Below are 19,214 nucleotides of genomic sequence, written 5' to 3' on the forward strand. Positions count from 1 at the left end.
GCAAGGCAAGAGTCCTCGAATCAGTACAGGAATTCCTACAGCAGCATCGGAACATCACCGTACCGACTATCTCAGCTATCACGCGACTAAAACATTCATTGATCATGAAAGAAGCAATCTTTGACTGCAATCTCAAGGTTGAGATCCACGACATTCCGATTCCAATCCCAGGTCCCGGACAGATCTTGATCAAGAACGTTATCTCTGGGACCAATCCGAAAGACTGGAAGGTCCCCAAGATTTGGGCACCGCAACTACCTCCCCTCAACCATGGAGATGATATTGCTGGCTTTGTTAAAAGCATTGGTGAAGGTGTCCTCGGCTTCAAGGAGGGAGACCGGGTTGCGGCCTTCCACGAAATGAACACCCCACATGGAAGTTACGCTGAATACTCCATCGCTTCGGCTCAGTCGACCTTCCTGATCCCCGACAAGACCAGTTTCGAGGGTGAGTTACCGCACGTCATCTTGCTTGAAGCTAAGTTTGTGCTAACACATCATGATTCAGAGGCGGCCACAATTCCACTCGCTGCCATGACCGCTGCTCTTGCTTTATACCAAAAGCTCGATTTGCCGCTTCCTTGGAATCCAGCCAAGACAGGTTTACCTCTTCTGGTCAACGGCGGTGCAACAGCTGTTGGTGCCTTTGCCATCAAGCTCGCGGCCCTCTCCAATATTCATCCCATTATCGCGGTCGCCGGGAGTGGTAGTCCATACGTGGAAACCTTGGTCAATAGGCAGAAAGGCGATGTAGTCATCGACTACCGCAAGGGTGAAAACCACGTTCTCGAGCAAATACGTCTGGCTGCCGGGGGGCACCCCATCTTCAATGCTCTGGATGGAGTGTCCGAAGAAGGGACAGTCCGGACCGTTGCCAAGGCCCTGGCTCCTGGCGGTAAGATCTCAGTTTTTCTGCAGACCTCCCCAAGCGATGTCAAGGCCGAGGTTTTGTACACCATGGTCGGCAATGTTCATAGCTCCAATGGAATTCTAGGTTCTCCCTTGGGCGACAAGGAGTTTGGGTCCATATTCTATCGCTTCTTCGGGCTGGGATTGGAGGAAGGCTGGTTCAATGGCCATCCTTATGAGGTTCTTCCCGAAGGCCTTGGCTCTTTGGAGAAAGCACTTAAAGACCTCGAAGCTGGCAAAGTATCGGCTAAGAAGTATCTTCTTCGCATCGAAGACACCAAGTGAAGCCCCGCTAGGGCGGTGATAGCTCATGGGCTTAGGGCAGTGACCACGGCCAGACAAGGTTGGGAAAGTGATTTAGCGGGGTTGTTAACCATGTAAACTCGGTGATAGAAAATAGAAACATCATCGTTCTGTCATCGTAAACGATAGTTACAATTGAATGAGAAAAGGTATGATGCTAACATAGATAAACGATTAATCCTGACCTGACGTAGCACCGATACCCTTGCCCTTCGCGAACTTCTCGTCCCATTCCTCGTTGATATCACTGTAATCTTCTGGCCCATAAGGCGAGTACCACTCGGCCATAAATCCTCTCTTCCGGTAATGGGCGAGACCAAGGTCACTCAGCAACAGGTCTAGGTAAGGCACAGCATCAAACACGAAGCTCGGGCACTTATTGGAGCCCCAATCTGTAGGGTAACGCCAATTACCGAAGCGGTTCATTAAGATCGTGTTGTATTGCAACTTTTGCATCGCCGTGTCGTCACCGACTGCCTTCGCAGGATCTCTGGCAAAAAGACCTGAAAAGTACGCACTGATCCACAGGCCTTGAACATGGGCCGTGATGACGTTACTAAAGTTGCCAACCATGCCGATGAAAGCTGTGTCACGTGGGCGTAAGAAGCGTTCTGATGGCGGGACGATGAAGTGATGAAGCATGTACGGGGTAAGGGTTCGGTAAGGAGTCACTGCGTCGTCGCTGTCGATGCCCTTTTGATCGGTCAGGGGCACGTAGTCTTTGTTCCATACCGGCTGATCCTTGAGCCTTGGAAAGCGCGCCAGGATCTCCTCGTCGGCTAGGTCAACAAGATCGGCCTGACCAGCAAGATCTTCTCGAGGCGCGTTGTTGATAGGCGCGTGTGGTATACCGAGCTCCGTCTCGATACCCTCTGGGAGGAACTTGATCGGTGGAACGTGTTTCCAGCCGGTGTGAGCTAGCAGAACATCGGCAGAGAACTTGGTTCCATCGGATAGATGAACCGTTCCAGAACTGAGGTGGTCGATCTCCCCGAGATGTACTTTGACCTTGCCTTCTTTGACCAAGTCAAAGAAGTTGGTGTCATAGTTAAGAATGCTGAAGCTGGTCCCTGTGAACATGGCCTCTGTCCACGGCTTTAACTTTGCCGTGTCTGGATGGGAGTCGTATGCGTTAAGCGTCATCACATCGCCTCCGAGCACTTTCCAGAAAGTATCGACAATTGTTCTCCCAATGGCAGTACCATGGAGAAAGTGACGCGTCCCAATGTAGCCATCAGCATCGCCCCACAAACAAGGGCTGAACCAGGTCAACATTCGTGTGTCTAGGGTAGTTTGAGGTATCGTTAGCTCAGAACATGTTGAGAGAGAAGCAGAGATAAACTGACTAGCAAGCTTTTCCAACCACTTGTTGAGTGGAGTGACATAAGGGGGTGCCATCCAGCAAGGTCCATGTCCCGTCGCTATTATTAAATGAGTTGGTGTCTATATCTCGGCCTGAAGTAGACTTACAGCGGATGATCCAATTCACCTTCACGCCAGCAGTTGCATACGAATAAACGGCATCCCATGCAAACTTCGTGCCACCAAAGATTGTCACGGTCTTGGCCGTCTCCAGAGTATCCGCATTCTGCTGGAAGTACTTGCCGTGAAAGATGCGACCGCCGAAACACTCTTGACCATCGAAATGGGGCAACCATGGTTCCGACGTCAAGCCAGTCGCAATGATCAGACGTCGAGCAAACACTCGGATCTCTCCATTTTGAGAGTTCGCAACTGTCAGGAACCAGCCACCTTCACTGGTTTCTTGATGTTCTGCCACAATGACCTTGTGGCACGATCGGATCTTGTCGGTAATGCCAAACTTGTCGGCATATGCTTTGAGATAGATGCTGATGGTTTCGCCTGGGATATGCTGCCCTGGCTTGATGTTGAATCTCTTACTGTCCATGGGAAAGTCAGGGTATTCGTAAGTTCCCAGCATGTTGTTGCTTTTCAAACCCGGGTATAAGCGTTCTTTTGCCCAAGTGCCACCGAGCGTGGGCTGGGAGTCGAAGACAACCAGCGAAGACTCTGGCTGCGTGCAGTGATACTGCTTTGCGGCGGCCAGACCATACCATCCTGCAATGCCATGTTAGTCAATGGAATTGTGCCACTCCATTGTATCCCGACGAGAAGATTATCTGTATGGAGACATGTAAACCCGAAGGCCTGGGATAGGTTACCTGCGCCAACCACAATGCAGTCAAACTTCTCCATCTCGTCAGCAGTGCATATGAATCTGAGAGACTTTTTTGATCAATGCCGAAAAAATCGGAGACGCGCCGGGAAAGTAAACTTGATGAACCTCTGCTTGAGGCACGACTCAGGAGTGACTAACGGAATGTAGTCCGCCAACGGCCGCCAAATTAGAATGAGACGACAACGGGATGGTTCCCCGGGATCCCATGTCCTGCCGATCTTCTTTGATTGGAAGGTGATACTACGTGCGAAAATACCCAGTTTGCGAGGGTTTTCCAGATTGAGAAGTGATGGCAGGGTTAGGAGCCCCTAACTCTGTGTTTGAGTGCAGGCTTGGCTGTAAAAGTGTTTATTAAACTCTGAAGAACCAACCCCGGGTCCACTTCCAACGGTCGACAACTGCGATGCATATTGGTTTTATCAATTTCCTGTAGGGTTACATTCGGGATTACGTATAACAGTGGCCGACTACAAATGGTGTTAGTCGGGGAAGTCGGGAATTCCTCCAGGTTCCCCTCGGCTGCATTAGTGATTGGATGTTCTGCTCGGGGCTACTCGTACATGCAACGGTTTATGGATCAGGAGCTGTCAAAATATTGAACCAACCAGACGTTGGTCCTGACGAACTCTTATGGACAAGGGCTTACATACGTGCGCGCCAAAAGTTGTGCCATATTCAATGCTTGGATGCTACCATTTGTACAGACACACACCATGAACGAGTCAGCCGTTGACCGAAAGGTTCGGATGACAGAATACCCCTGTTCATCGACATGCAGTTGGCCGACTCGGCGTAGCATCAAGGAATTATGTTGCGTATATGCAATCTTCTAAACCGCAGCAAGTCCGAACTTCGGTTACCGGTCATAAAACGAGTCTCTTGTCTCGTCCCACACACGGCGCCTGTCTTACTTCTAGGTCCCTGAAAGCAGGGAGGGCAGGGTGATAATCTTGAGTCCTTCAAAACTCTCTCATGTTCAGGGTTACACTGAACCGTTTATTAGCTCGACTGAAAACTTCAATGGCATGATGCTCAAATGCGCGATCAATCGTTGGCACCTGCAAATGGCAAAGATCACGCCATGGATGTAACGGCAAACCAACATCGTAATGATGTGACAAGCAAGACAGCTTGGTATGCCAAAGAATGCTTTGCCATTTACCGCGTCCTCGGGTGCCCCAATCGGCGGGTAGCACAGTCAGAGCATCGTTGAAAGAATGCAAACGAAGTTCTTGCTTCTTTCTTTTTCGGTGTCCCGGGGGTTCATACCAATAGTCAATCAAGAGAATCAGGTTTTGTTTGCTGAGCACCAATTCCCACCAAGTCAAATTGAATCTGTTGACTGCAGGCACATTTTCATGTTTGTATCGTTTGGACAATCAAGAACCTGCCACCGCGTTTCCCTCGCTCACCAAGCACGTGGGCCTTGAAAGCGCTTCGGACTCGCGATTTCATCCGCTGCCCTATCCGGCACATGTGATCAACGTCGACGGAACCTCAAACATTCTCCTGGTGGCACAGCTAGAGAGTATCAGCGAGGATGGAGCTCAACCACTACCATGGGTGTGGATCGGCGCCGGTCTTTCGGGCTTGGCAAGTGTCGATCGAATCGAGTAAGGGCTCCGGTTCTGGCGAAAGATTATACAAAGTAAACACCCCGGGAACCTGCATGTCTTTCCAGGCCCCTCCTGAATTTTCTGGCCGGTTCCTCTCGTTTACTTTGTTGTTTGCATCTCATCTCTTTCGAGTCTTTCTTTTACGGCATCCGACTCCGGTATGTCGTCACCAGCCGCCATGGACCCCGCCGCGGCGGAAGCGGCTGCTGCTGCTGCTCAAGCAGCTATGCAATCATTCACAATAGAGGCGTGGACCCTCTTGATAGTCGGCATTCTTTTTACCATGTTAAGGACCTACGCTAGGGTCAGGTCTGTAGGCTTCAAAGGTCTTCAAGCGGATGACTATCTTGTTTGGATCGGTGCGGTTAGTCCTTCAGGCTTTGCCCGCATACTTACCTTGAAAGTTGACATTTATTGGTGCTTACAGATATTCTATGCCATTGAGACTGCACTGGCGCATTCTGTCGGGGCTGTCGCGAAGGGTATGGCGAATAATGCCATGACAAATGAGCAACGAGCAGCTCTATCCCCAGACAGCGAGGAGTATCAACTGAGGTAAGAATATCGCATTCTTGATAAGTCGTCTTACTTATCTAGATATACTCCAGGGTGGTCGGCTCCATTATTCAGCTATGTGGATGGTCAAGCTACTCGGTCTTATTGTGGTCGCTCAAGGCATCACTGCTGGTGTTCTATTTACGGCTGACTGTAAGTGTGCAACTCGGATCATCCGTTCAACCCCGCCGGTATTGACTATTCAAGGCCGGCCTGGGTCGTGGCTACCGGCTCCGCATCTACTTTGGTTTCGGGTTTCTAGTCATCAGTTGGATCGTCGTCATCATGAATCTCTTCCTCGCTTGTCGCCCCTTTCACAAGAACTGGCAGATCAATCCTGACCCTGGGAGTAAGATTTCTCTCGAGCCACACCTTGGTGCACGGAACCTATACTTACATAACCATATCACAGATGTTTGCCAACCGGCCATTTCCAACCAAGTTGTTTGGGTTTACTTGGCGTTCAATGTGTCTACGGATCTTTACCTCTTGTCTATCCCTTTGCCGATGCTGTGGCAAGCAAGGCTCAAACCTATCAAGAAATGGGGTTTGCTATTTCTCTTTAGCGGTGGACTGTTTGTTGTTGTCTGCGCAACCCTGCGTTGTATCTTGATTGTCACAGTGAGTTTCCCTATTTACTGTTCCACCTGAACTCTTACTTATCTTTTCCTACCCAGGACCCTCAGAACGGTGCACAGCTCGCCGGATCATGGGCTGTTCGTGAGACATTCGTCGCTGTCATCACCGCCAACCTGCCTATGGTGTTCTCAATCATCAAGTTATGGCTGGGGCCCGTCTTCGGCTCTCTTCTTACTTCGCTCCGATCATCCCAAAAACTTACCGATGCGACACCGAAAGAAATACGCACTTTCGGGGCCGGTAGCAACCAAAGCTGGCGAGGTCGCGGACCCCCTTCAGCATATCCAATCACCAATATCACCTTCAACGAGAGTGAAGAGCGCATGGTGAACGAGTACAAGATGCAGGACGTCAAGACCTGGGGTGATCCCCATGCCGATAGTACTAGCAGAACTACAAGATCAAACAGCGTCCGGAGAAGTCACAGCAATCGGCGGAAGAATACTGATATCCGAAAGGATGTAGAAGTTGCCATCACTACAGAGTACATACCGCCGGCGAAAGACGCTGAGGGCAATATCAAGGCTCTGTCGCCAAGAACCTTCACCTTTGCCAGAGGGCCGAAGAGACAATCTGTGAATAATCCTGGCAATCAGATATGATGGATGGCGATCCAAAGGAATGATAATGTTGAAGCGGATATCGTAGCTAATTCCCTATGTAAAAATGTTATACCCTAATCACCCGAGTATGAGTTCATGGCCAATGAAAAGTTGGTTGATTTAGGCATCTGTATTGGAAGTAGGGACCGGGTACTATTTGCTGTAAAGGTGCATGGCGTGCAGAATATGGAAGCCTTGACTAGGCATCTATCAATGCAGCATACCTGATCCGTACCCCCCTTACCTTATCTCAATACCCAAAGCTTCCGTACAAGTTTCCGAGATGAAAGGTTTGTTGTTTCACCGCAATATTTGCAAGTCGTCTGCCTGGTTGCTTGGGCGACAGAATCCAGGCACCGACTTTTGGAGGCCATAGTGCTCCTCACCCCTTCGTTTCCCTCCTGGATTTAGCACACCAGCACAGAAGACCCACTGAGACGAGATGCGAACATTTTAACGACGAGTGAAGAAGACTGAACTTCACGAGATATAAGTCCCAGAGTCTCAAATACACTGTGAAATATTCTTAAAGTCAGAGAGTTCCATTGGCCATTCTTCTTATTTTATAGTACACGATTGACGCTGCACATTAGTCGTCATGGATGAATATCACATCAAACATACGTCTTGGTACCAGGCCTCCGTTGAGGCCTTCAGCGCCAAAGTAGCCAAGAAAGACCTGGCCGCTGCACAGGATCCGAACACCACCTCGAACCCGGACATGATCGTGGCAGCTCGACTTCGGCCAATTTTGGAGGATGAAGTGTACGCAGGCCTTATCCGTGGCGTCTTCCCGAGGCCCAACAACAACGGCGCCGTAGACATCCACCAAATCCGAAAGCACATCAAGCCCCTGGGACCTCCCACGCTTACGGTAAGCAACGACTTGCTCCCCACAGCTTCAGACATCGTGATCTAAATTGACCACGTTTCGACAGACAACTTCAGTACAGCTCGATAAAGCCTATGGCCCAGATGATACATCTGAGCAAATTTACCGAGATCTGGTCGAGCCTTTGGTTCCTTGGGCATGGAGCGGTGGCGTCAGCACCGTGTTCGCTTATGGCCAGACTGGCTCTGGCAAAACCTTCACAGTCAGCGAGATTGAGCAGCTGGTCGCAAAGTCTCTCATGAGCGGCGGTTTGGAGGGAGAGCGGAAAGTGTATGCGTGCATCATTGAGCTGGCTGGCAACTCTTCTTTTGGTATGTCGAATTACATCTCCCTTTACTTATTTCGCCTAATATGATGCTCTAGACCTCCTGAACTCTCGGAAACCAATCTCCGTTTTGGAAGATTCTTTCGGTGTCACACAGCTTGCCGGTGCCCTGGAACACGAAATCACCGAAGCAGCCGCCCTGCTTGAGCTCATAGAAAAGGCAGCAACCTTCCGCCGCACGGCGTCAACGTTCAAGAATGACGCATCATCTCGCTCTCACGCCATTTGTCGCATCCGTATCGAAAGTCCCATACCGACAGCCGAAGACGGACTCCTCTACCTTATCGACCTGGCAGGCTCAGAAGCCGCCCGGGACATTGCCAATCACACACCCGACCGCATGAAAGAGGCCCGGGAGATCAACACCAGCCTCTCGGTGCTAAAGGACTGTATCAGGGGCAGAGCAACCGTCGATGTGGCTTCTCTGATGGGCAAGACAAAGAGCCCGACGTATATACCATTCCGGCAGAGTTCCCTCACCAAGATTCTGAAGCACGTTTTTGATCCCGTGGGGAGACGTAGCTGCAAGACTGTCGTGCTTGCCTGTGTCAATCCCAGTCTTCCAGATGCTGGCGCTGGCAAAAACACCTTGAAATATGCCGAGATGTTGCGGGTGTTGCTACCCAAGGCCAAGGCTCAGTCCTATGACCCCGAGACGCCTGCGACTTGGGACAATGAACGGTTAAAGACCTGGATCGATGCCAACGTGAGTTCATTCTCGAGACCGACCACCAAAAGAAGCTGACATGTTGCAGTCTGGAAACCCTGCCATTTCTGGCGAGCTCGTCGCGCCCACCGAGACTGGTTCGCTGCTCCTCCGCCTCCCCGCGCCCGAATTCCTCGCCCGCTGTTTGAAGAGTCCAGGAGTCGATGAAGATCAAGCTCGCGCCTTTCACGCCAAATTCTGGCGTTTGCATATCGATTCGCAAAAGTCGGGCGGGAAGAAGACGGAAAGCAAGAGCGAAGCGGAGCCTGCCAAGGGGAAGGGCCGTAAGACAGCCATGAACCAGGAAATGCTGTCCTCTAGCGTAGACCCGGATGCCAAGGCAAATGACGTCCCTTTCAAAGAGCGCATACGACCTGGAATGGTAGTGCGCTGGAGTCCACCTTCGACGTTTCCCATGGGCCTTCCTGGGCTGAACATGCTTGTCATTCTATGTCCTCAATTGGCTGTCGGACCAACTGTGAGGGATCTGACTGGTGACTTGGTCAACAGGTCAGGCTTTACTTCGACGAGGGGAACCAAGTATCTCTGCGCAATGGTCCTCCCTGGCTTCATGGCCGAATCATATGAGCTGAGCATGTGGCGTCAGGTAGTGGTAGATGTGGAACAGATGGAAGCAGAGGTTCTTCTAGAGTATGATTCGGGAACCAGATATTATCACATTACCTTGTGATTAAATCAATCACATGTTTTTGGATCTTCCAGCTAATGATGGCCAATTACCACTACCCCTCTCTCTTCTAGTAATACATTTGACTCTGCATGACACTTGCCAAATACGTTGTCTGCCGCAGACGATAATCATCCACTTCGATGAATGACATAGACCATGGATCGCTATTAGCGTTGGAAACGAAATTGGAGCCGGTCTTGTTCGACTTCTCGGCAGTCCACGCCGGCCAAATAGGGGTATCGGGGACTGAAATGAATCGCGTTAGCAGATGATCAGGGTTTGCAAGTGAGGAAGAAGCCTAGTATACCTCCATGATTATTCGGGTTGAGATCCGATACGAAAGACGCCCATGTCCTACCCATGAGCTTTGATGCCGTCGCAAACTGTAACTCGCCAAGGGTTTCTTCGTCAAGAGCGTCGAATATGAAAGAGATATCCATGGAATGGTGAGATCCCAGGCGAGGAGTGGTGCTTGGAGGCAACAGGTTGACGCGAGCTGAATAGGCTTCCGCGCCAGCAGCGGCCCAGGCCTTCAGCGTCATACGCCTGGAAGTAGTCTCAACGACATCAGTATGGAACTCGGCTCCGCGTTTCCACTGAGATCCGTACAGCTGATTGTCTTCAGCAGTCGGACTGTACCCGGCCGGAAGCCCAGTACCGTTGGTGTTGGGATACAGTCGCTCAATAGCAGAGACAGTTGAGCCATCTGGACCCCCTGCTGCGACCAGAGCCCTAAAGTCGTCATCCGTGTCCAACTTTCCGCCAAACATAAAGACGGTTGCCTCGTCGGTGGTGACGGAGTACATGATTGGCACATGGACGAAATGGCCCTTTTCGAGAGACGCAATTGGCCCGTCTTGGAGGAAATCGCCATCGACCTGAGTCAGCCAAGGACCAAGACCTGTGCCCGAGAACACCGGCGTGGCGCTCACGTTCAGGGCAGCGGAAATGACCCCCACGGGCAAGTTGCGAAGACATTCGAGCGGACTGGCTGCTTCGGAGCAAGAAGTCGTTTCTGTCAGGTTCCGGTAGAGATTTCGGGTGTAGGCAGCTGGGTCCTTCACGTTATAGGGCCACTTCTCGGCCATGCCGCCGCTCTGCATGATCGCGCCTTGGAACAGGCCGTCATCTCTGCCTCCGTAGGCAATGAGTTGTTTGCCGACGGACAAGCCTCCGGCGCTCTGACCAAAAATTGTAACACGGTGCGGGTCGCCGCCGAAGAAGGCAATGTTTTCTTGGATCCAGTGGAGGGCCAGGCGCTGGTCCCGCAGACCGTTGTTGGCGCTGCCGTTGGCTTTCACCTCGTCAGACCCCCAGAGGAACCCAAACGCCGAAAGTCTGTAATTGATGGAAACGGCTATGAGAGGCTTCTGTGCTGCAGAGGCCTGGTCCACAAAGTTTGTGAGGTTGCTGTCTCTGGACGAACCTGCGTATAGGCCGCCGCTACCGTGGCAAATTAGTTCATCATTGTTCAGACAAGATTGTTGTGGGATATTGTTAAACTCACCCATGAATCCACAGAGCGACAGGAAGGAGTCCGGTACTGTCGAGGCTGCTCGGGCGGATGACGTTGAGTGACAGACAGTCTTCAGACATTGGGTGGCTAGGAGGAGCCTAGAGGTTTGGTTAGTACCAATGACTCAAGCCGAGAAATTGACAGACAGGTCTGCGCTCACGGTGTATTGCATGCAAATGTCTCCATACTCTGTCGCAGGGCGAGTGCCATTCCACGTTGAGTCGATGCTTTGAGGTGCCTTGAAGCGGAGGTTGCCAGTAGGAGGTTGTGCATATGGAACGCCAAGGAAAACATCCTGCTGATAGCTGGGAAGAGACAAGCCCTCATAGGAGCCGTTCAACACATTCACCGTTGGTCCTGCAGAAACATCATGAGCGAGCAGAAGGATAATCGACAGAGCCGCCGGAAAGCCAACTCCAGAGTGCATCATGATGAAGGCCAAGCGCCGGTCATGAGACTAACAGCGGAGCATACACTGCAAGCCCAGTCAAAGCGTGCTTCCAAGTCCTGTAGGTTGACACTAGTGCCCGCGCCCTCTCAAAAGCACCTCGCCTTGGCTCACTGACGTCTTATAGCAGACAGCGTCCGTATTGATGTGACTCGAGCCATTTACCCGATATTCTGATGACGAGGGCCAGGCTTCCGATGATAAGGCACCAGTAATATGTCGATAAGGTCCACATTACGGCGCGGGGCTTGGTGACATTGCGGGGACCGGTGACAGACAGCCGATCATGGATGGGAATGGAGAAATCGGCACTTTTCTTGGGCATGGTAGTTGATAGCTAATCAGATGATAACATATTGGTAATTCCTGGGATCTAGAAAGCCACACATCGACTGCGTCTTGAGCGGATACAACCAGCGATGTGAACGTTGTGGCGGATCCTCGATTCCGACGTCGTCATAGCACCAAGCGAAGATGAGGGAAATGAAAGCCTTCGAGGGCCAAATTCGTATTCCCTCGTCAGCTCTCATGTCGCAAAGATCTCTCGTGGGACAGACCGTAGATGGTCCAAAACTGAATGCATCAGAACCTGTCTCCGTCAGCTTTTGGCTTCTAGCCCCCACCGACACCACAAGGTAGCTGTGATTCGTGCGAACATCGCAGCGAGCTGAAGATGAATCAATGTAGATTGGTGGCGATGCGGCAAGTCTATGCGCTCTCTATACAAAAGGCTCCTCCATGATGATTATGCGCTACTCTGGATTTCAATCCAACTCTCTTAAATCCGGTAAATCAATATCGACAAGTCGTTGGGTTTCCCTTCATCTATCGCGACCTAATCTCTCTTCATCGTCTTCCGTAAGCTCGTACGCAGGTCGGAAGCCCGCACCGTTCTGTCCTTCAGTCTTCAGCTGAGGGTTGGGATGGGTATCTTGCGTTCCGCCTAAACTCGTGTAGCCCTTGAAGATGTCAGTCACCCAATGTTGGGTTCTCTGAACCAATCATCTTACCTGATCATATAGAGGACAGTATGGTATTTCTAAATGTCGGATGAACTAGAGTTCGGTCAGTATCCTTATAACAGTAACAATCAAGGCCCATAACGCCACTGTAGCAAAGGCCCGGCATAATGTGTCAACTCACTGCCCAAATTTCGGCTGCGTAGAAGTGTCAGCAAGCAATTACACAACAACATGACAGGGATGGTTACGAACCATAATGCCAGTCGATCACAGGATGCACCCGCATAAAGGCAGGCCACCCGGAGTCCGTGGGGTCAAAATCTGTCAACTTCTCGCCGTGGGGGTCTGTCCTCCTCGTCCCTACGAAAATGGCTTTTACGGTTGGTCTGTCTGCTAGGTATGCCTCGAGTCCATCTTTCATTGACATGGCATATCGTTTTACGTCTAGATGGTATTCGGCGCTCGTGGTTTCGACAAAATCGTCAACTTCGGCGAATGGGTGCTTCGATACGATGTACACTGCCTGAAATTCAGGAGGGAAGGAAGTCGTGCCGTTCGACCCGTTCGTTTGGGAGGCTTTCGGGAGAGAAGGGTATCGACGTGCTAGGGCGGCGAGGAGTATGATCAGGAGTACGAGGCCTGTCAAAGTGGTATGTCAGCATCATACGCCAGGCTAGGACAAATGACGGTATGCGACAGTAAATGCGGTGCCATGTCTCGATCCGAAAGATTCGCAACGTCGCAGGGAACATGTCGAGAATGCAAGATGTGAGCACGTACAGTCTTTTCCTCCATTGTAGGAGATTGAAATCTGTTCCAGGCTGCCGCGGCGCATTAGCAACCCATGCGGACACAAGATAAGAGCTGACATGGCGTGTCACGCATCACGCACCTGTATCTTGCCAACGCCTCGTCAACGACCCCCATTGACGCGCGCAGCTGCTTTTGAACATTGCGCAGAACATCCGTCTTCTGGTCATCCGCTAAGAAAGCGTCGACCTTATCCTTCAGCTCTTGGCACACTTCCTGGAAACTCCGCGGGGACGACTCGGATGAGTGGGGTTTGGCGGGGTAACCGTTGGCAGCTGCGGCAGTGTGCTCGCCGTTCCCGTTTGACATTGTGCGGATGGCTTCGAGACTGCTTAGATCGGCGATTGTAGAATACCAGGGAGATGAAGAGTGTCGTCAAGAGCCAACGTGGCAGAGGGACAGGCGTACGGGCGGGAGGAGTGGAATAGGGCGGAAAGTTATCGACTTCGGTGTCCTGTCGGAGACGGCGATGGCGGGGACGTGCGGGCGGGCGACACTTGCCATTTTGCCGGCTTATCTAAGACCTCCAAGGCCTCGGACTGCCCACCGCCTTCTATTGGAGGTTTAGCGCAGCACGTGCAGATCAACTTATCAGGTCTAGCGGCCCGCCCGGAACCGAGACCCCGAAAAACGCAGGTGCGCCGAGGCCACATGTTCCTGACTCGGTAGCTTTCTTCAGGGTCCACTTGGCCCACCGTGTCCACCTCGGACTTGCCCTTCTCATTCTGGAAACAATATGGAAGGAACCCTGATACCTGCCACCTATCACCATTCCTTCTTCTTCCATTGTAACCTGTGTCCCTCAATTTGATGTTATTCACAAGTTGCTACTCAATCACTTTTCAAAGACTTGTTGCTCTGGCTCTGTTCTGCTACCCTGGTATTACTGCTTTGATCTAACGATCCCCAACGCCTTGCTAAACAAACCGGCCCCCCTATTCTCTCCATCATTAGCGCCACTCTCCTCACTGCTCGTTGGATGATCCTGATAACGGCCGGGACCGAGGAAGAAGCCTTGCAGGGCTGGTATAAGACCTCGGAGGCGGGCTCAATGGTGTGACGAGCTCTTCATCTAGCGGCCCAAACACGTCAGATCCATCATCCGATTCTCCAGCCGGCATCGCTGGAGTGATGTCTGTCACAATAGTCAACCCATGAATGTTCCACTTCTGGTTGTAGGGCGCTTCTGGTGGCATTTCCGGCTCCATGTTCGCCTCAAAGCCCATCTCCATGTCAAAATCAAGATCCATCGCCGTTGTATTTTGGATGCTTTGCTGACTGTGGCTCCCGAATGTTCCCCCATTGATCCGCTTGTGAGATAGTTTCGCCTCAGCGCTTGCTTCAGATCGTTGTCGGTTGTAATATTGCGAGCAAGTAGATCTCGGAGACCGAAGCAGAGGCCGAAGTGTCGGTATGCAAGCGCAAATCACGGCGCAGCAGAGCTCAACCTCGGACCAGATCAGGGATGGAATCACATCCCACGTTACATCAGCTGTGAATACATGAGTGAGAGTAGACATCCTGACAACAGAGATGGCCGTCGTGCTGAAGTCAAAGAATCAGTAAGAGCAATGCTTCACCGGAACATTGATCACAAACTCACATGAATCCAACGCCAAATGTAACAATCAGCGCAGCCTTTTGAGCTCGTTTCAAATTCAAGCTGCTCAAAAGCGGGATCGGCATGAAGAATATGATCATGTCGGTCACCAAGTGAACTGCAGCTGTTGCCATCCACCACGCCCCCTGGTCGTAACGCTCAAACTCGAAGGTGTCGCCTCTCCAACCTGGTGCGCTGATAACGACGGATGACACCACTACGGCAATACCAAACACCGCAATAAAGCCTAGCATTACGTCGCAAACAAGACAAAACGTGGGATGAGCAAATACTCGTCGGTACAAAAGGAGTAAAGCTATCTTCACGAAAATGAAGGTAATGTGGTATGATAAAGTTGCAGCGATCGTTGCCTGTAGCAGGTGTTAGCATGGCAGATTCCTAATTTCATATTCACAATCTGCAAGAACCAACTCACCCTGCGACCATTCTGCTGTACTTCAATAGGAACTGTCCAGACATGCATCCCAAGCCCAAATATGGTGCCTTTCCAATCGTTAGTCAAGGTCTTCTCCCTCGTGTTGCCATGGATTCAAGAAGCTCACATATCGAAAAGACAAGACCAGTGAGTACTGTCAAAGCCTGATACAGCTTAATTAGCGTCTGGCTTTTCCAATGCTCTGGAATTCAGAGTCTGATAGGACGCAAGTGCTTACATATGAGACGACGAGGAGAGTGTCGTCCAAACCCCATTTCTTCAACACCACGGCCCTCACATAGACACGTAGGGCGACAAAAATCAATGCAATTCCGAGAAACCCTGCAGTCATGCCAATGAGCAGTGGAGCTCTTGTGGCATCCGTGTATGGTGGTGTAGGGTCCCCTCGTGTGAAGCTTTCATTGTGCATGGCGACTTCTTGTCAATTCTCCCGTCCCTATCGATGGAGCTTCTGTAACGGACGGCCTTCGAATAGACGTGGTTTTCCAGAACGCTGAACTCGGATGGCTTTCGAGGCCGACATTGAACACGAAACACTGGATCAATTCGTCAAGTCGTTGCGGAAACTGGAAACTAAATGCCAGGGTGCCACGGGACACATGGCCCGGGATCTCGCACGTTAAAGACAATGGAATGTAGAGAGATTCATGGAACGCCAAAAGGTAGACACTAACAATGAAAGCTTGCCATGTCCGGCGATCCTGAACTACCGAGGAAACAACATCTCAAGTATCATCGCCGCATGCGGTCACGCCACGATGTTTTTCAGCCGCCACAACGCAGACGGCTGGGATCCTTAAAACCCACAGGCCCAGAGCCGACTCCTTGCGACCGCAATACGGGGCCAATGTGTGTGGGTAAACAGTTAGCCATTGATGCCGTAGGCTTACATGGCGAATTCAGGCGACCTATTAGAGGCGGCTATAGACATCGAACGACACACTTTTGCTCCCATTGAAGAATTTGGCTGGTCTATGGCCTGCTGTTTCGGGCTTTTCGTTGGGACTGGAAACGAGGGAGCACAAAGCCACCGGCGCACTTCCCCGAGCTCTTTCGGCGAGTGCTACAGGCATTAGTCGAGTGTTGTAGAGGATCTGCGTTTCCGGTGAACTGGATACGATTCACTACTAATCAGCCCGTGTGTCCTGCACGCACTCGCGGTACTATCCGCTGCAAGAAGACAACCTCCAGGCTGGCAAAGCCCGAGGCGGGGAACCTTCAAGCCACCTGTATTGATTCTTTCACGTGCAAATCTTCCACCGTGGCAAACCTTCCATTTTGCCGTGCAGACCTGCTGAATCATGAGTCTTAAAGCATTCGGAGCTCTCATGTTTGTGGTCTTTGCTGGTAACCTGTCGGGCTAGAACAGTTGGTTTTAAGACAGTTTCGCAATCGATACAGGTGATGGGTCACAGCAAGAGCTGCAGGTCGCAAATGTACTTGTCGGCATCGTTTTGCCGGAACACGAACGTGATAGCTTGAATGTATTGAAGATTACTGAGCTGGAGCAATACTAGTAAGATGATCTACCTGTCTCGCCAGGCGTTTCTCTACGCCTCAAGTGAAGACGTTACTGAACTTCGATGGAGGCCGCAGCTTCAAAGGATCTGTCACAATAGCTCGGTCGCTCAAGGGACGCCACATCGACCGACGCGTCTTGACTTACTGACAAGCGGGTGCTAGATGTCTTTGGCAAGGCCTTTTCCAATTCCGGAACCTCACTCAGCGTATGAAAATAAGCTGATCATATCAGCCAATTACCCCAACGTTGTCTCCTTGATAGCCAACTTTGATAGTGTACGTAAGTGGCATTATCTGGACACTGATGATCCAGGGTTGAAATGAAGGGCACAGGTCCAGCAATATGAGGCTTCAATATCAGAGGATCGCTTTCATTTAGTTCATGATGTAGAATATGTACAGAAAAGATGCATGCTTGTGCATAGATATTTCATGGACTTTTTCAAGCAGGGAACCTCGAGTTCAGCGCGTTCCACTCAGTCTGAGTAAGGGGCGTAACCGATCCATGCTTCAGTCCAGAAGGGAAGCCAGAAGTGCTACCAGCCTGCCAATTAGGCGACTGAATATTGCTGGTCTGGAATGGCACATATTGAGTGTAGTCATCCAGCAGGAGGTGGTACAGCCCGGGGGTGGTGTTGTCGGCATACGAGGCAGGTCCCTCGCGAGGGCTCTCATTTCTGACGTAGCCAGGAATGCGATTCCAAGTGCCAAAGATGCCATTCGAAGTGACCTCTTGGTAGACTTGGTTGGTAGTCTCGTTCTTCAGGAAGCGGGCATAGGCGCCAGATGTGCCCAAGTACTGGAACTCCTGGTCGATGAGGGGAGTGTCCGCCAAGGCAAGATAGTCTCGGGCCGGGCTGAAGGTGACAAAGTCCTTTGTCGTGGTGTATCGGATTCGGTCGAGCGTTGCCGTGCCGGTGTGGGCCGTGTCGGTGGACCGGTAGTGTCGGGCGGACCAGAAGACGTACCAATGAGCCTTTGCATCGTCCCAAACGGCTGACGGGGCCCAGACCATGCCAGCGGTGTCGGCTTCCACGATTCTTAGCGTGGGAGCAGACCAGTCAACGAGGTTGGCGGACTTCCAGACAACGATGCCCCTGCTACCAGTTCTCGTGGCTTTGTCCCAGTTGAAGCCAGGAGCATTGATATCAAGATCTTATAAGACTTAGCTCAATTACTCTAGCATCTCGGTTGAAGTCAACTCACCAGTGGCAATTATGTACCATTCTGATCGCGAGGGGTTTGTTGTCAGGTAGACATCACGGACAGCCTTGGTACCCACGGTCGACGTGAGGACTGCCTGACCCTTGTTGAGGAACTTGAAGCTAGACGCGCTGTTGCCATTCGACAAGTGAAACTGGACTTTCGGGTTGGCGTCGCTGAAGGTCGAGATCAGGTAGCCGGCGAAATTGGACGTTTGGCGGGCTACAGGGTTGCCAGCTACGACAGCAGCTGACGCGACGGCGGCGAGAATGGAAAAGACGCGCATCTTGAAGTTATTCTCAGATTCAGTTGAGTGGCTCCACAGAAACAATGTCGTCGTTCATCCCACACGGCATCACAGGCATCTCAGAAACTGCCATCGTATATATACTCATGTCAGTGGCGATGAGGTGATCGAAATTGGCGCCAGGGCCTTGGCATCGAATTTTCGCGTTCCGTCGCAAACGAGCTCTTCAGAATCAACAACAAAGCTTCATATCGACGTTGCTCTTCTATGGCGCGGCTAGTTGTCTAGCTCCGAGTCGGGGTAGCGTCTTACCGAGCTCTCTCACGATGCGGGGACACAAAACCCCACAGATGGTGCAATCACGTCCGTTCACGGGGTTAGCGCCTGGGGAAGACAGGCCTCTTTCGGTAGATACGGTCAGATACCCCATGGAGGGCCACATTGCTCTGCGGGGAGAACCATCTGGAGAAATCCACAAGTCGGTCGCGAACCTGTTATTGCCCCTTATTCATGATGCCATCGCGTGGGTGTCCGGAAGCACCCGCAATGCTGGGATGATCACATGGCGCAAGGGCGCATTCTTGATTTAAGCGCCAATAGACTTCCAAGAAACCAGTCAAACTCACAGTCCCAATAGCGTGTTTAACCGTTGCTTGGTTGCTTGGAATCCACACACCCCTGGTAGGGACAGTTGCGAGCCGAGTTCGAAGCCGCCCAATCATGAGGTGCCGGGCAAGCGATTTTGGAAAGGAATGGAAATTGGGTTGATACGCGATGCGTCCATGCCATCCCGAGTCCACGTACCTGCGTTAATTGCTGTTGTCAGTCCGGAAGGTTTTCGACCGAGCTACTTCGCTTTCTGTGAGTGATAGTAAAGACGTTGAAGGAAAGGCAATGGGGAACACCAACGCTTCCATTTACCTACGCTCAGTGGAAGAAGAAAGTGGACACTGAATATAACGGGCTTGACGCGAATAGAGGAGCCGGATTGAGTTCCAACAAATTACTGAACA

The 19,214-nt window shown here is 51.4% G+C and overlaps 9 protein-coding genes across 9 annotated transcripts; 3 read left to right on the forward strand and 6 right to left on the reverse strand.

The window, feature by feature from the left end:
- Window positions 1-104: 104 nt before the first annotated feature.
- On the forward strand, window positions 105-1,193 carry CPAR01_02611 (alcohol dehydrogenase; the record flags this gene model as incomplete). Its single annotated transcript, XM_060486898.1, has 2 exons — window positions 105-447; window positions 508-1,193. The coding sequence occupies 2 exons, from the start codon at window positions 105-107 to the stop codon at window positions 1,191-1,193; spliced, it is 1,029 nt and encodes a 342-aa protein (XP_060354226.1).
- A 192-nt stretch (window positions 1,194-1,385) lies between these two features.
- Window positions 1,386-3,428, reverse strand: CPAR01_02612 (uncharacterized protein; the record flags this gene model as incomplete). Its single annotated transcript, XM_060486899.1, has 4 exons — window positions 1,386-2,494; window positions 2,558-2,632; window positions 2,682-3,290; window positions 3,395-3,428. The coding sequence occupies 4 exons, from the start codon at window positions 3,426-3,428 to the stop codon at window positions 1,386-1,388; spliced, it is 1,827 nt and encodes a 608-aa protein (XP_060354227.1).
- A 1,777-nt stretch (window positions 3,429-5,205) lies between these two features.
- On the forward strand, window positions 5,206-6,823 carry CPAR01_02613 (uncharacterized protein; the record flags this gene model as incomplete). The annotated part of the gene is made up of 6 exons (XM_060486900.1): window positions 5,206-5,391; window positions 5,455-5,582; window positions 5,636-5,735; window positions 5,790-5,931; window positions 5,995-6,203; window positions 6,260-6,823. 6 exons carry the CDS (start codon window positions 5,206-5,208, stop codon window positions 6,821-6,823), a joined length of 1,329 nt encoding a protein of 442 aa, XP_060354228.1.
- Window positions 6,824-7,421: 598 nt separating this feature from the next.
- On the forward strand, window positions 7,422-9,437 carry CPAR01_02614 (kinesin motor domain-containing protein; the record flags this gene model as incomplete). Its single annotated transcript, XM_060486901.1, has 4 exons — window positions 7,422-7,697; window positions 7,762-8,026; window positions 8,079-8,746; window positions 8,796-9,437. 4 exons carry the CDS (start codon window positions 7,422-7,424, stop codon window positions 9,435-9,437), a joined length of 1,851 nt encoding a protein of 616 aa, XP_060354229.1.
- A 67-nt stretch (window positions 9,438-9,504) lies between these two features.
- Window positions 9,505-11,383, reverse strand: CPAR01_02615 (carboxylesterase; the record flags this gene model as incomplete). Its single annotated transcript, XM_060486902.1, has 4 exons — window positions 9,505-9,683; window positions 9,745-10,880; window positions 10,945-11,051; window positions 11,114-11,383. The coding sequence occupies 4 exons, from the start codon at window positions 11,381-11,383 to the stop codon at window positions 9,505-9,507; spliced, it is 1,692 nt and encodes a 563-aa protein (XP_060354230.1).
- Window positions 11,384-11,402: 19 nt separating this feature from the next.
- Window positions 11,403-11,636, reverse strand: CPAR01_02616 (uncharacterized protein; the record flags this gene model as incomplete). Its single annotated transcript, XM_060486903.1, has 2 exons — window positions 11,403-11,460; window positions 11,527-11,636. The coding sequence occupies 2 exons, from the start codon at window positions 11,634-11,636 to the stop codon at window positions 11,403-11,405; spliced, it is 168 nt and encodes a 55-aa protein (XP_060354231.1).
- A 586-nt stretch (window positions 11,637-12,222) lies between these two features.
- On the reverse strand, window positions 12,223-13,482 carry CPAR01_02617 (phosphoadenosine phosphosulfate reductase; the record flags this gene model as incomplete). The annotated part of the gene is made up of 6 exons (XM_060486904.1): window positions 12,223-12,360; window positions 12,412-12,456; window positions 12,545-12,558; window positions 12,616-13,002; window positions 13,144-13,184; window positions 13,256-13,482. 6 exons carry the CDS (start codon window positions 13,480-13,482, stop codon window positions 12,223-12,225), a joined length of 852 nt encoding a protein of 283 aa, XP_060354232.1.
- Window positions 13,483-14,138: 656 nt separating this feature from the next.
- CPAR01_02618 (uncharacterized protein) lies at window positions 14,139-15,639 on the reverse strand (the record flags this gene model as incomplete). Its single annotated transcript, XM_060486905.1, has 5 exons — window positions 14,139-14,718; window positions 14,777-15,144; window positions 15,210-15,277; window positions 15,337-15,373; window positions 15,448-15,639. The coding sequence occupies 5 exons, from the start codon at window positions 15,637-15,639 to the stop codon at window positions 14,139-14,141; spliced, it is 1,245 nt and encodes a 414-aa protein (XP_060354233.1).
- Window positions 15,640-17,193: 1,554 nt separating this feature from the next.
- CPAR01_02619 (glycoside hydrolase family 43) lies at window positions 17,194-18,240 on the reverse strand (the record flags this gene model as incomplete). Its single annotated transcript, XM_060486906.1, has 2 exons — window positions 17,194-17,906; window positions 17,958-18,240. The coding sequence occupies 2 exons, from the start codon at window positions 18,238-18,240 to the stop codon at window positions 17,194-17,196; spliced, it is 996 nt and encodes a 331-aa protein (XP_060354234.1).
- Between the last annotated feature and the right edge of the window lie 974 nt (window positions 18,241-19,214).

The sequence above is a fragment of the Colletotrichum paranaense genome, assembly GCF_030867605.1.
Source record: "Colletotrichum paranaense strain IMI 384185 chromosome Unknown Scaffold_2.1, whole genome shotgun sequence".
Classification (NCBI taxonomy): Eukaryota; Fungi; Ascomycota; class Sordariomycetes; order Glomerellales; family Glomerellaceae; genus Colletotrichum; species Colletotrichum paranaense.